Source organism: Anas acuta, chromosome W (genome assembly GCF_963932015.1).
Source record: "Anas acuta chromosome W, bAnaAcu1.1, whole genome shotgun sequence".
Lineage (NCBI taxonomy): Eukaryota > Metazoa > Chordata > Aves > Anseriformes > Anatidae > Anas > Anas acuta.
In genome coordinates this window covers 27,871,328-27,886,225 of record NC_089016.1, presented here as the reverse complement: position 1 = coordinate 27,886,225, position 14,898 = coordinate 27,871,328, and the positions used below count along the sequence as shown (strand labels likewise).

General features: G+C 44.0%; 1 protein-coding gene across 12 annotated transcripts in view; it reads left to right on the top strand.

Annotated features, from left to right (window-relative positions):
• DYM (dymeclin) overlaps nt 1–14,898 on the top strand; it is a 432,971-nt gene that overhangs the window by 83,922 nt on the left and 334,151 nt on the right. Inside the window, exon 15 of one of the 12 annotated variants that reach the window (XM_068664802.1) lies at nt 7,040–7,235. The exons of the other annotated variants lie outside the window; for them this stretch is intronic. Within the exon in view, the coding sequence (XP_068520903.1) occupies nt 7,040–7,088 (49 nt within the window). The 3' untranslated portion in view covers nt 7,089–7,235. Of the gene's footprint in view, nt 1–7,039; nt 7,236–14,898 lie in introns of those variants that run through there. 12 annotated transcript variants of the gene reach the window in all.

Below are 14,898 nucleotides of genomic sequence, written 5' to 3'. Positions count from 1 at the left end.
AAAAATAAAAAAAAAACAACACCATGTTGGTTCTCAAGATGGAAAAATATTGCACAACTGCAAGTCTGCTGAAATGAATCATTAAATCAAATCCGTATCAATTTTCCCACCGATCGTGGGGGTTGCATGTGTTTGTCAAAGGGCAAGGAAATAAGTTCTCTTTAGGATGTGAAACTCGGTAATGAATAAGGTTATTTAGGATGTCGGTGTATGTGGGAAATAACCTTTTTCTATTGAAAAAGTAGGGAACAAGAACTTTGAAGCAGTACCTAAAATAAAATCAGCTTTTTCTTGCACGAGGGTTCTTCATGCCCATATTTCTAAATCTTACCCAAAATTATTTAAAATCTTATTTAAAATCTTATTAAATCATATTTCTAAGTCTTGTTGGTAATGTCTGCAGCACCTTTTAAACTCGAGAACAAAACTGAAAGAACAGGCAGATTACAGTGAAATGTGATTAATTTTTAGCTCTGTCAAGGTTGGGTCATGAAGTGCGGGTAAGGTGTGCTTTTTGCTAAAAAACAACAACTTTTCGAAAAGGTGGAAGGAAAGTCTAAGACTGAGCTCCTTCAGTAGTGCTGACAAACCTTATCCTGCTACGTGCTGCAGGGATTTTGATGGCATGGGTTTGTCATTTCTGTTTGAGGAATATCAGCGATGGAGGCAAAAGCTGCGCAAATTCAGGACTCCAAACATTTTCCTTCTCTAAAGGGTTCCGGATGGATCTGTTCCATTCCTGCCATCTTCCTCAAGGAGTACACAGAATTTCAAAGTGGCTGCAATATATCTCCCAAAATGTTGTGTAAATGCTACAGGCTGCATTATGTTCTTGATACGCATATGCTGCACTCGGGGGAGTGTGTAGGAGTTGCGTTTGTAACCACTACAGGTCCTTGCACAGGTTGTTTTTCTCTTTTATGTTTTTCAAGAGCCACAGAACAAGGCAGGGAAATCGCTCAGCTCCCCAAATTCACCCCAGCTTTCAACTGGCAACGCTAGGAAGGTCAAAAAAACGCACAGAAAATGAAGCAAACGAAAGGCGCCGCAGTTATTTTCCAACAGAGGAACGGGCGTGTGTGCTGCTGAGGGGCTGCATCTGCTAAAAAGTCTTCGAAAGGAAAAGGTTGAATAACAGGAATTAAGATTTTGCACGTTTATATCATAAATTCACACAAAGTCAACGAAGGGGATTGATGTTGGCATTACAGTGAAGGATATAGACCATTTTTACTTGTGATACTTCTTTCTGAAGTACATTGTTATCCTTTTACAGGAAATGTCTAGTAATAGGGATTGTACTTAACCTTGGTCTCGGTATTGAGAACTATTTAAAATACCACTTTATTTGATGTTATCCCGCATTTTCCCTTTTTTTTTCAAGTAGTAGCACCTTTATGTGCTTCTGAAAACTTACTACGCATTTGTCTTTTGAAGCGTGTATATCTGCGTGTCCGTGCTATTTGCAGAAAAGTGGGATTTCCAACAAAGATCTCTCTTGGAAGATCTCTCTTGGAAGATCTCTCTTGGAAGATCTCTCTTGGAAGATCTCTCTTGGAAGATCTCTCTTGGAAGATCTCTCTTGGAAGAAATGGTGTGTAGCTGTACAAGTATGTACACACTCATGTTATAAGAAGTCAAGTAGTAGGATTTCATGATAAATTACCATGCATTTTTCATGTCAAGTTGTATTCTCTGTTCCTTCCAACATCTTTCATGTCCAAGTTGACTTATTCAGAAAGGAATGCATAACTAAAATTTTTAAATTGCCTAGAAATTCTGTATTTGCTGGTTTCCTTGGGAAACCTACTTTGCAAACCTCAGTCACACAAATGAAGATTTATTTTTTTTCATGCGGCTGGAGAGAATGATTTTGGATCGAAACCAATCTCCTTCCTCTTGGGAGGCGAAGGGTGGGAATAGTTAAATACAAATTTTGAAAATTTGTAGTTTTTGTACCAAGAAGGAGCATCCTTCTGAAAAACTGCCTGGTGAAATTGTAGGGATACAAACCATCTCTCTGAATTCAGCTTGTTAGTAGCAGCTCGAACCACCTTTTCTTTATTTTTGTGCACAACTGCAGGTGTATGAAATACGTTTCAGATGTGGTTCAAACTCGACTTTTGAGCCAAAATCACTGTTACTCTGTAGGTGGAGGTACTCTGCTAAAGTGGGTTGTAATGCGTTGTCAAATCAAGATACTGTGTTTACACATTTCTCACATAAAAACCAAAATATATATATATATTTTTATCGCTTCTTCCTTTTTTTGTGGCCTCAGGGCACGCTGAACGCATGCCATCAACCAAGACAACAAATGTTCATATCCTTAATTACCGATCTTAGATTCCTGTGGTGCTCACGAGCCTATCTCAGTGGTTCGCAAATAACAAAAAGTGATTCACTCCATAAAAAGCAAAATACGCCTGGATTTGAATTTATAAGCCATTCTTCATCACGAACAATTCAGAAGTTATCTGCAGATGCAGGTGCAGAATCTTTCAAATTTTCTTCCCGTGTAGGGTTTTAGAAGCCTAGAAAAAAGGCATTGCTCTGCAAGAGACGATCCTTGCATTGAAGATTGTTTGGGAGCACCCCTTAACAGTGAGTCTGGTTTGGGACTTTGTGTCTTAGCGTGAAGAGGACTGCTAGCAATGCGTGTCTGCTGATCTTTGGGAGTCTCTTAATTCCTAATGTGGATCCAGGTTCGTGTCCATGAGTGAGTACGCAGCAATTTCCTTTGTAGGTGCAGCAGTGACCCCAATGCGTATGTGTGCACATGGTGCATTTAAACGAACCAGTATCAAGTCAAAGTTGCTCAAAGGAGAAAGATTTGTCCTTAGCTTGCATGGCAGCGATGTTTCTTTCATTTTCTTCTTGTCGTTTCATTGTTCGGAGTCTGTGTTTTTGGGGGGGAGGAGTTTTGCTCAGCCTGCTTTCTCCAGCAATTTCCTCTGATTCTCACCCACAGAGCTTTGTCCTAATTCAAGACAAATGTCTTCTCTCGGCAGCTCTGAAACGCTTGCTCTGGTGAATTAAGAGCGAGCGGATGAAATGGAAGAGCTGTAAACTCGGTTGTCCATTCAGTTTTCGTATAAAATGTTAACAGGACAAGCACGGGGAACGCTGAAAGGAAAATACATTCATGCCTTGAGACTCCTATGGCAGATTCAGGGCCATTGTGCTAGGAATGAACCTTACAATCGGTTTGACCCTTCCTGAGTTTTACAAACACTCGCTGCAAATGAAACTCCAGGCTTACTTTTGTAAATATTTACTTCGGTCTCACCAGCTCAAATTCCTTGCTTCCATGTTTCTTCTGGTCTCATTGTCTTTCTGATTCCCTTTTAACGGGAAATCCTGTTTGTTAGCGCGAAACCTCCAGTAAGGGTTCAAAGCTGCTTCTGAATTTGCTTATATACTTTCGCCCCAAGTGTGTGTGGTGACAGCATGCTTTTCTGCTTTTAGGAATAAGAAAATTTCTTCTTCCTTCCTCTGGGAGGCAGAATTCATCATGTCTTCATAGCACATCAGTTGTAGATCCCTGCTCGCTTGTAAGCAGTGGCAGATCCAAGTATACCCTTTAAAATTCATGAGAAGCTTTCGCCATGAACTAAAAGATACCTTAAAGAGCTTCATTTATTACGATCGAGTTTAGGACTGTAGAATTAAAAAAGTGGTCTGCGGTGCTTGCTGTTGAACAGGGAGACAGGAATGAAAAAAAGGAAAATCATTTGGTTACCCATATTGCATTAAAATCATCTGCGGTGCTTGGGGATTTGCCCAGCAATAGCAGGCGGCTGAGGCACGCAGGGTATTTCCAAAGAGACACAGGTTTGTATTTTTGAGGAGGCCCTAGAGAAGTCAGAAAAAGCCTGATCACTGAGCTGAGGGTCCGGACGTGGCAATACCAGTCTAACGTGGATGTACCCTTGGCTCCCAAAAAACGCTTTTCATCTCTTGGGCCTTTAAACACTCGTTGGTGAGTAAGTCCATCAGCGGTGACCGTACAAGTCATCTTACTTGCAGAGAAGACCTTTGCGGAGGTTGCACGCCCTGAGTTTGTTGCCCGTGCATCGTCTCTCATTTTGAGTTCTCCATGGCTATTTTCACACATTTCCATTTGTCTGACATGACAGCTTGGGTAATTCAAATGCAAAATGTCTCAAGGTATCTTCAATAGGCATGGGCATTTGGGGACTTAGTGATTTTTCTCCATTCATTCATGTTAAATGGATTTCTCCCAGGGCGTAGTTCCTAAAGTGCTTACAGATCACTTCTCTAATGTCCATAGAAAGTCTGCCAAAGTACTGCATCTGCCCAGGCACAGGTCTTCCATGCTGGCCTAGCGATGCATTTATTGCGATTCAGATGAAGCAGTATGCTGCATTTGTTCTGATGTGACCTTCCACGTGTTACCAACTTTTTAATGTTATATATGGAGTGGTAATTCGTGTTGAGAAGATGGTTGATATTAATAAAGAAGGGGGAAATGTGGGAGTGTGGCCATGGGGGTCGGCAAGCCCTGTGGTTGATGGTAACATCAGACTGTTAACGACCAGGTCATCAGGAATATAAAAGAGTTTAGAGGGAACAAAGAAGGGTGATTCAGGAGACTCCATGCAGTCTTGGCTTTCTTGTTCTCCAGCCGTTAAGGCATTGAAGTTGCTGGGGGTTTGCTGTTGTTGTTATATTCAAAGTTGTTTGACCAATGAAAAGCTGTTTTTGAAAATGTAATAAATATTGTATAATAAGTTTGTTAATCAAACCGGTGGGAAAGCTTGTGGGGGCTATGACAACCCTGTATAGCTGGAGAGTTTCCAGCTGACCATCCTGATAAGAACGTGTATAGTGCTTGCTCAGTGAGATCGCAACCCGCAACGCAGAGGAAGACTACGGCCTTCATCCTCACGACCACCAGGAGGTCCGAGACGACCCCCTAGCAACAGCACGTGCAACCGCAGGACATACCAGGATATGCCACGTACACCCCGAACAACCAAGCTATAAAAGGGGGACTCTGGCAGGGGTGAAGTGCTAGCTGTTGGTGGAGCAGAGACTCCCCAGCCGCCCAGTGCTGTTTTGCCTGCTTGAATGCTTGCTTAATAAATTTGGCTCTGATAAAGATTATTCTGAGAGTGGTTTGGTTCCTACCACTTATTACAATTTGGTGCCGTGACTCGGATGCAGGTCATTTTGGTCTGGGATCCGAGCTCGGGGGGGGTGCCCCATCTTTGGATGGCCCTCAAGTGACTGATCCCTCATCCAAATCCTGTACATCTGAACTCTAAATTCAGGCAAGCAGGCAAAAGAATCCTGCGGTACCCCATAATTTTTGTGCACGAAGATCCGAACGAAGACTCAGGATTGAGTGAGTATTGATAAGCGGTGCCGTTTGGTCGGGGTGGGTTTCCCGAAGTGCGACTGAATGAGACACTCCTGGGAAGCAAAGTGAGTGCGGACCCTCCTGTAGTGTGGTTCCCATTGCCCGCAAAGGCGTGGGCCACAAGCGAGGGGAGCGTGTGTGTGAGTGTAAGGAGGCACTTTGGAAGATGGGGCAGCAGAAAAGCAAGCCTTCTGACCCCATGGGTGGCCCTAAGGTAGGGTTGCCCGCTATACCGACAGAAAGTCCCTTAGGGTTGATGATTGCCCACTGGGATGACTGGCCTTCGAGACAAGGCAAGATGAGAGAAAAGATGGTATATTACTGTATGCAGGTGTGGGGAGGGAAACAAATAAGAGGAGATCACCTATACTGGCCTGTTTTTGGGTCCTTTGAGGATTGGGTTTGCCGAGCTCTAAATATATATGTGAATTCCAAGAAACCTTTCAGTTCAGAAGAAAGCGAATATGCCGGTTTATGGATAAGATCAGATACCCGGACTTATGTATTTACCCTAAAGGAAAAGGGTCAAGAGAATCCTAGAAGGAAGACTTAAGAGTCCTGAGGACCCCCCCCTTGTCCCCTCCTCCCTATGTCCCTCCCACTCCTGCACCGGACCCTATCCCTCCTCCTTCCTCCCCCCCCCCCCCGCACCTTCCCAACCCTCCATACACTGATCCGGACTCCCTCAGTTCCCTTGGGGAAAATCGAAGAGTAACTAGGAGCCAAAGTAAAAAAAGAGGGGCAGTCAGAAGAAGGGTTTTACCCCTTAAGAGAAATAGCTATGGGAGGGCCGCAGCCGGGAATGGGGTTTGTGTCTGTTCCCCTGAGTTCAGGAGATGTGAGAGAATTTAAGAAGGAAATGGGGAATCTTTTGGAAGATCCTCTGGGAGTGTCTGAGAGGCTGGACCAGTTCCTGGGTCCTAATGTATACACCTGGGAAGAGTTGCAGGCAATTTTAGGTATACTTTTCACAATGGAAGAGAGGGAAATGATTCAGAGGGCAGGCATGAGAGTTTGGGATCAACAACACCAACATGGTCCCAGCACAGATATAAAATGGCTGTTACAATGGCCGAACTGGGACAACCAGAATGCTGAACACAGAACCCATATGGCAGATCTGTGCACTATAATTGTTCAAGGGATTAAGGAATCTGTTCCCAGAGGACAGAACATTAATAAAGCATTTAGCGAACACCAAAGGAAGGATGAAACCCCCACTGAGTGGCTAGAGAGACTGCGGAAGAATCTGCAGCTCTATTCGGGATTAGACCCTGCCACTCCTGTAGGACCGGCTCTATTAAAAACTCGGTTTGTAGCAAAATCGTGGGTGGATATTAGAAGGAAATTGGAAAAATTGGAGGATTGGCAGGAGAAGGGATTAGATGAATTACTGAGGGAAGCACAGAAGGTGTACGTGTGGAGAGAGGAGGAGATTCAGAAGAGGCAGGCGAGGATTTTGGTGTCAGCAGTCCAAGAAGGACAAAAGGCAGCTCCAACCCGTACAGGGGGAGTGGGTATTTCAAAACCCAGGGAAAAGCCCCACAGGAGTCAGAGTGATTTGAGGGACATGAGGCAGGTTGAGTGTTTTTATTGTCAGTGATTTAAAGATCAAATCCGAAATTTCCTTAAGTGGTATATTCTTTATTGCAGCGCTGGATGCACGGGGGATCCTTCCGCCTATCGTGCATGTTTGAAGTGACAAACTATCTCATATTTATACAGCGAAACCATGAATATTCAATTAGCACCTATACATATTCATTACCTAAACCCGCCTACCCTCGCTTCGTATGCTAATTAATTTATCAGTCCTTGCGCTTGCGCAAAGCCTTCCAAGAATTGTGGGCCGGGGTCTCCAGGATGTGGGCAGTGGTCTTTGGGAGGAAGGCCGTAGGTCTTCCTCATAATGTACTTCCTTAATCAGTTGTTTTCCAGGATGTAAAAATGCTGAGTTGTCCTTCAGTTTAACTGAGGGTCGGCAGATAACAGGATGTTTCAGCTAACAAGACATAACAGACCATTGACTCAAGTTATCTCAGGTCTCAGCCTGGCTGAGTGTTAACAGATAATGGGATGTTTTCAAATAACAAAATGCTTAAACGTAACAGAAGGTCTACAGATAACAAGATGTCGTTTACTTTGTCCTTGCTAACTTTTAATCACAAGTTCTATTCTATCCTAAAGTAAGTTTATACAATATCAAACCACACGCTTTTATTTTATCCTAAAGTGAGTTTATACTATATCATCAGAACAAAGGGCATATGAAGAGGAATTGCAGGAAGCGCATACAGGATGAGCAGATGTTTAAGGAAGATTGGGGGGTCAGGGGCTCTATTTGCTGGGGACCCATAAGAAAACGGAGACCTTGATAAAATTAAAATTAGGTCCTCAGCACCAAGAAATGGAGTTCCTTGTGGACTCAGGGGCAGAAAGATCTACTGTCCAGGCTGTGCCCCGGGGGTGTTCGCTTTCCCCAGAGAAATTGCAAGTAATAGGAGCAAAAGGAGAGCCTTTTAAGGTCCCGATAATAAAGGGAGTAAAAATAGAAACCCTATCTCGATGTATAGTAGGATCCTTTTTACTGGTGTCCGAAGCAGAATATAACCGATTAGGAAGGGATCTAATGGTAGAACTGGGAATCACTTTAGAAGCAAGAAATGAGGAAAATGCAGTTAAGCTGTGTACCCTCACTGTGGAAGACGAGCCAAAAATCAATCCAGAGGTGTGGTACACTCCTGAGTCAGTGGGGAAATTGGACATCACTCCTTTTGAAATTACCATTAGAAATCCTGAAATCCCCATTCGAGTAAAGCAGTATCCGATGTCGCAAGAGGGTAGAAAGGGGTTGCAGCTGGAAATTGAAAGACTATTGAAGCAAGGGTTATTGGAACCCTGCATGTCTCCCCACAACACTCCTATACTACCCATTAAGAAGTTAGATGGCTCTTACCGTTTAGTCCAAGATCTAAGAAAGGTAAATAAGAGAACAGTCACCAGATTCCCAGTGGTAGCCAATCCGTATACCTTGTTGAGTCAGCTTTCCCCAGAACTGAAATGGTACAGTGTTATAGACTTGAAGGATGCTTTCTGGGCTTGTCCCTTAAAGGAAGAATGCAGAGGTTACTTTGCCTTTGAATGGGAGGATCCTGAGACCCATCGGAAAGAGCAGTTAAGGTGGACCGTGCTTCCACAGGGATTTATGGAGTCGCCGAACTTGTTCGGGCAGGCCCTGGAGCAGGTATTAAGCACCTATGAACTAAACCCAGAAGTAACGCTGGTGCAATATGTAGACGACCTGCTGTTAGCAGGGGAAAGTCAGGAAGCTGTGAGGAAAGAAAGTATTAGGTTACTGAACTTCTTAAGCTTAAAGGGACTAAAAGTATCTAAATCCAAGTTACAGTTCACTGAAGAAGAGGTGAAATACCTGGGACATTGGCTAAGTAAGGGGACTAAGAAATTAGATCCTGAACGGGTGAATGGCATCCTGTCACTACGGGCACCTAAGAGTAAGAGACAAGTAAGGCAATTGCTGGGATTGCTCGGTTATTGTAGGCAATGGATAGAAAATTACAGCAGTAAAGTAAAATTCCTATATCAGAAATTGATTGGGGAAGGGCTAATAAAATGGAGCTGGACAGACGAACAGTGCTTCGAGAATTTAAAAACAGATTTAGTAAATGCCCCGGTGCTAAGCCTACCCGATACTAGAAGACCCTTCTATCTGTTCGTAAACACAGAAGAGGAAACAGCATTTGGAGTTTTAACACAGAAGTGGGCAGAAAGAAAGAAGCCCATAGGTTACTTTTCAAAATTGTTAGACCCAGTTAGTAGAGGTTGGCCCACCTGCTTACAGGCTATAGTGGCTACAGCCCTCTTAGTGGAGGAAGCCAGAAAAGTCACCCTGGGGGGAGAATTAAAGGTATACACACCTCATAACATAAGAGGGGTGTTACAACAGAAAACAGCTAAGTGGATTACTTGTGATAAATTAGTGGGGGTTTGTTCATTGTCTTTGAGGAATTTGGAGAATCTGCTGAGGAGATGAGGTTGTACAATTTAACGGCCTTGGTAAAGGGGAGGATTAAGCAAGCAGATAGCAGGAGGGGGTATTGGGTAAACATCCTTGAGTGAAACCAGACATCCTGCTTGCCGCTTCACTACCCCCACCTAAACACGAGCACAACGGGTGATCACCAGCAGAGGAACAACGACCCCCCTCTCAACAATAGACTGCGCAGCCTCAGCCAGTTCAACAAGTCCTGATAAGCCGAAATTCGACTGCTATAAAACAGCAACCCTGGAAAGGGAAGTTGCGTGCTGTTGCGGAGCGGAGACTCCTCAGCCGCCCAGCGCTGTTTTGCTTGTGCCTGCTTACTTGATTAATAAAATAATTTCAATAGACCAGTAAATTGTGTGGTCTAATTTATAACATTACTGATGCCAGACTATTGAAGTATGAAGGTATATTAATACACTCCCCCAAATTAGAACTCGAAACAACTAGTTTACAGAATCCAGCTCAATTTTTATATGGGGAACCAAGTGAAGAATTGACACACGACTGTGTCCGATTAATCGAATCCCAGACCAAAATAAGGGAAGACTTGGAGGAAGAGGAATTACCAAATGGGGAGAAATTATTTGTAGATGGATCATCAAGGGTAATAAATGGGAAACAAAAATCAGGTTATGCCATAATAGATGGAAACACCTTGGAGGTAAAAGAATCTGGTCCCTTGGATATGACCTGGTTGGCCCAGGCATGTGAGTTATTTGCAGTATTAAGGGCTTTACAGCTGCTGAAAGGAAAGATGGGATCTGTATTTACTGACTCCAGATATGCATATGGAGTAGTTCATACCTTTGGGAAGAGCGGGGGTTAATAAATTCTCAAGGGAAGGGTCTAGTACAGGAGGCTCTGATAAGGCAAACTCTGAAGGCCCTGAAAGGACCTAAGCAGATTGCTGTTGTACATGTAAAAGGCCACCAGAGGGGTGCTTCTATCCAGGTAAGAGGAAACAACTTAGCTGATGAAGAGGCAAAACAGGCTGCACTATTGGTAATGAAAGAAGCAGAACAGGTCAGAGAAATAGCAGGAGGTAGCAAGAGCTTTACTGCCCAAGAGGCAGAAAAACTACAACAAATGGGAATCGTTGAGAAGGAAGGGAGGTGGGCACTCCCCGATGGGAGGGAGGTTATTCCTAAAAGCATGGTGTGGAGAATAATGAAAGAATTCCACAGGCAGACTCACTGGGGAGTACAGACGCTTGTGGACCACTTTGGGACTAAGTATATGTGTATTGGGATTTACAAAATTGCTAAGAGAATTGTAGGGGAATGTGTAATATGCCAGAAGGTTAATAAAAGACAGCTTAGAGAAAAAATGTCGGGAGGGCGGGGGCTAGCTAAGAGACCATTTGAAAAGATACAGGTCGATTTCACAGAACTTCCCAAGGTTGGGAGGTATAAGTACCTTTTAGTGTTGGTGGATCATTTAACCCACTTTGTAGAAGCCTTCCCAGTGGTGCGAGCCACTGCACGGACGGTAGTAAAAATTCTGTTAGAAAACATTGTGCCGAGATATGGTAACATAGCAGTAATTGATTCAGATAGAGGGCCACATTTTACTTCTAAAACCATCAAAGAGGCCCTAGGTCCTTTAGGAATCAAATAGGAATATCATACCCCTTGGCATCCACAAAGTTCGGGAAAAGTGAAAAGAGTAAATGGAGAGATTAAGAAACACTTGACCAAATTGATAATTGAAACCAAAATGAGCTGGATAAAGTGCCTACCAATGGCCCTATTAAATCTGAGAACACAACCTCGGACCGATACTGGCATCTCCCCTTTTGAAATGTTGTATGGGATGCCTTATGATTTGGAAATACCAGTTGAGCATCCAAAGGTAGAAGAAAAGGTGCTACAAGAATACATCATTGAGCTAATGAAACGAAGACAGGAGCTAATAAAGAAAGGATTAGTAGTACAGAGGCCACCTTTGGAAAGAGTCCTTCCTGACCCCTCGTTGGGAAGGACCCTTTCTCATTTTACTTACTACAGACACCGCAGTCTGAACGGCAGAACGAGGATGGACGCATGCTAGCAGAATAAAGGGAACTGTCCAGGATTCTCATTGGGAGGTGGTTGGAAACCCCGACAATCTGAAGGTCACTTTCTGGAAAAAGATTAATGAGTGATAACACTTCAGGAATCTGATATCCTTTCGTTTGTAAATAAAAGTGGAGGGCTCATTGCTCCTATGGGTATCCCTCCCGAGGTATTTGTGACAGCATTAGTGTGTGGGGATGGTAAACGGAACAATATTTTTTTTTGTATCACTTCCACATAAGTGAGCCATGCCCAGCAGCAAATATTTCAGTGGTCTGTGGAAGGACAGCGGCCAGGATAAGGTGTGGAACTGGGGAAGTGGAGCATACACATTAAGGTGGGTTAAAGATGAAGGAGGTTCCCCTGAAGGATACGGCTGCTGCCGAGAAGATGGTACACCTCGTTGCTCTAAGCAAAAGAGTAGACGACGGAGGCAGAGACGTAATGCGGTGGGGATCGAGGTTAGTAAACCACCTCCTGAACCAGCTCACGAGGCCTCTTGGAATGATGGTTCCAAGCCCACTTACCCCAGTACCTCCCCAACACCTCCCGCCTGCAGCAGGAAGCAACAGGGATAAGAGACCAAGTGCACAAAAGCCCTGGGATACCCATAGTAAAGGTAGGACCCCTCCATTTTTCTTGGGTTTAACATGGTCTGTATGTGTAACAGGATTTCTGATAATCTGCATAGATGTAACTAAGGGAGAAGGAAGCCCCCACCAACCCTATCGGTGGAGTTTAATTAGGTGGGATGACTCTCGGACCCTCAAGGTCAATACTACAGCAGGCTCACCCTCCTTTAATATAACTAATTGTGAATTATTTGAAACAATAATAGGATACGGAGGTAACACACTACACCACGGGTGTAGTCCCCAGAGACAATATTCCTGGGGGGCTACAAATGTAAAAGCAACCTACTGGTGTCCTAGCTTGAACCCAGGAAAGGGGTACTGTAACTCTCCAGGACAATATTACTGTACATACTGGGGTTGTGAGACCATAGCCACAGGATGGGACACCCATACCAAGGATAGATATCTCAGAGTAACCTGGATACCAGGAGGTTGCCGCAAGCCTACTTATAGTTATGATGGTGGCGTAAACAATGCTGGAACCTGTAAATCTTTAGACGTTAAAATATTACAGCCTCAAGATCCAGGGTGGATGACGGGAAGAACTTGGGGTGTAAAGTTCTGGGAACCTGGAACAGATAGGGGAATACTCATATTGATAAAAAAGGAAGAGGTAAGATATACCCATGCTGTGGGCCCTAATAGAGTCCTCACGGGACCAAAGAATAGAAAACTATGTAAGAACAAGAGACCATCTCCCTCGAGTATGATAAACGCAGTAACCCCGGCTGAGAATCATACCACAGTTATAACTAGTACCATACCACCCCCTACAGGTGAGGCTGAGGAGAACCCTCTTCGGAAAGTAATGCAAGCTACTTGCGATACCCTGAATAGAACTAGGCCTGAACTGACTGAGAATTGCTGGCTGTGCTACGATATACAACCCCTTTTTTATGAAGCGGTATGAGTCAACAGTACATATAATTTGAGCACTGAAGATGCACCCTCCCAATGCTCTTGGGGAGATAGGAAAAAAGGAATAACCATGCAACATGTCACTGGGACAGGAGCCTGCATAGGCAACATACCCAAATCTAAACGATTGCTTTGCAGCTCTCTCCAACTCACTATCAACCAAACTAGAAAAGCATGGATCATTCCTCAGGAAGGAACCCGATGGATATGTTCTAAAACAGGACTTACCCCGTGTGTAGCTCTTAATGTGTTCAAACCCTCCCAGGAATACTGTATACAAGTCACCATCATTCCGAAGATAATATACCATACAGAAGGAGAAGTTTATGATTATTGGGATACTGGAGCACATCACAGGATAAAGAGGGAACCTATAACTGCAATTACCATAGCCACATTACTGGGTATTGGAGCGGTGGGAGCAGGAACTGGAATAACTTCTCTCATACAACAACAACAAGGATTTAATTCTCTAAGAGCAGCAGTAGATGAGGATTTAGATCGAATAGAAAAGTCGATCACAGCATTGGAAAAGTCCCTAACTTCATTATCGGAGGTAACATTACAAAACAGAAGGGGGATGGATCCTTTTCCTACAGCAAGGTGGGCTCTGTGCGGCACTGGGAGAAGAATGTTGTTTCTATGCTGACCATACAGGGGTAGTACGGGACATCATGGCTAAACTACAGGAAGGGCTCGAGAAGCGTAAAAAGGAGAGAGAAGCTCAACAAAGATGGTATGAATCTTGGTTTAGTCATTCTCCCTGGTTAACTACCTTGCTGTTGACAACAGCTGGGCCTTTGCTACTTCTAACGTTCATTTTAACATTTGGACCCTGTATACTGAATAAAGTGATTGGGATAGTAAAGAGCAGATTGGAAGCAGCACACCTAATGTTAATAAGAAAACAATATGAACACTTAGAGGGAGACCAGGTTATAAGTAAAGAAACTCCCATCCTCCCACTTGCGCGAGAAGCTGTTGCCTGGTTTTATGAACAAAATGGTAAAAACAAAAAGGGGGGATTGTAATAAATATTGTATAATATGATCCACCTGCTGGTTGTTTTCATGTTCTTCAGTAGCCCGATTCTTGGGCACATGAGCATCTATGTGGTGTACTTTTACAGCCAGGTTCTCTACCCGAGCAGCAATATCTTGCCACAATGCAGCAGCCCAGATGGGTTTGCCCCTGCGCTGCCAGTTGTTTTGCTTCCATTGCTGTAACCATCCCCACAGGGCATTTGCTACCATCCATGAATCGGTGTAGAGATAGAGAACTGGCCATTTTTCTTGTTCAGCAATGTCTAAAGCCAGCTGAATGGCCTTCACTTCTGCAAACTGACTCGATTCACCTTCTCCCTCAGCAACTTCTGCAACTCGTCGTGTAGGACTCCATACAGCAGCCTTCCATCTCTGATGCTTCCCCACAATACGACAGGACTCATCAGTGAATAGGGCATATTTCTTCTCATTCTCTGGTAACTGGTTGGGCTTCTTCAGCACGACCCACCTCCTCCTCTGATGATATCCCAAAGTATTTGCCTTCTGGCCAGTCCATAATCACTTCCAATTTCCTGGGCAACTGGGGTTTCCTATTCGAGCCCGCTGAGTAATCAGTGCAACCCACTTGCTCCATGTAGCATCAGTTGCATGATGTGTAGAGGAGACCCTTCCTTTGAACATCCAGCCTAGTACTGGCAATCGGGGTGCTAGGAGGAGCTGCACTTCAGTACCGACCACCTCCGAAGCAGATTGAACTCCTTCATATGCTGCCAATATCTCCTTTTCAGTTGGAGTATAGCGATCCTCAGATCCTCTGTATCCCCGACTCCAAAACCCC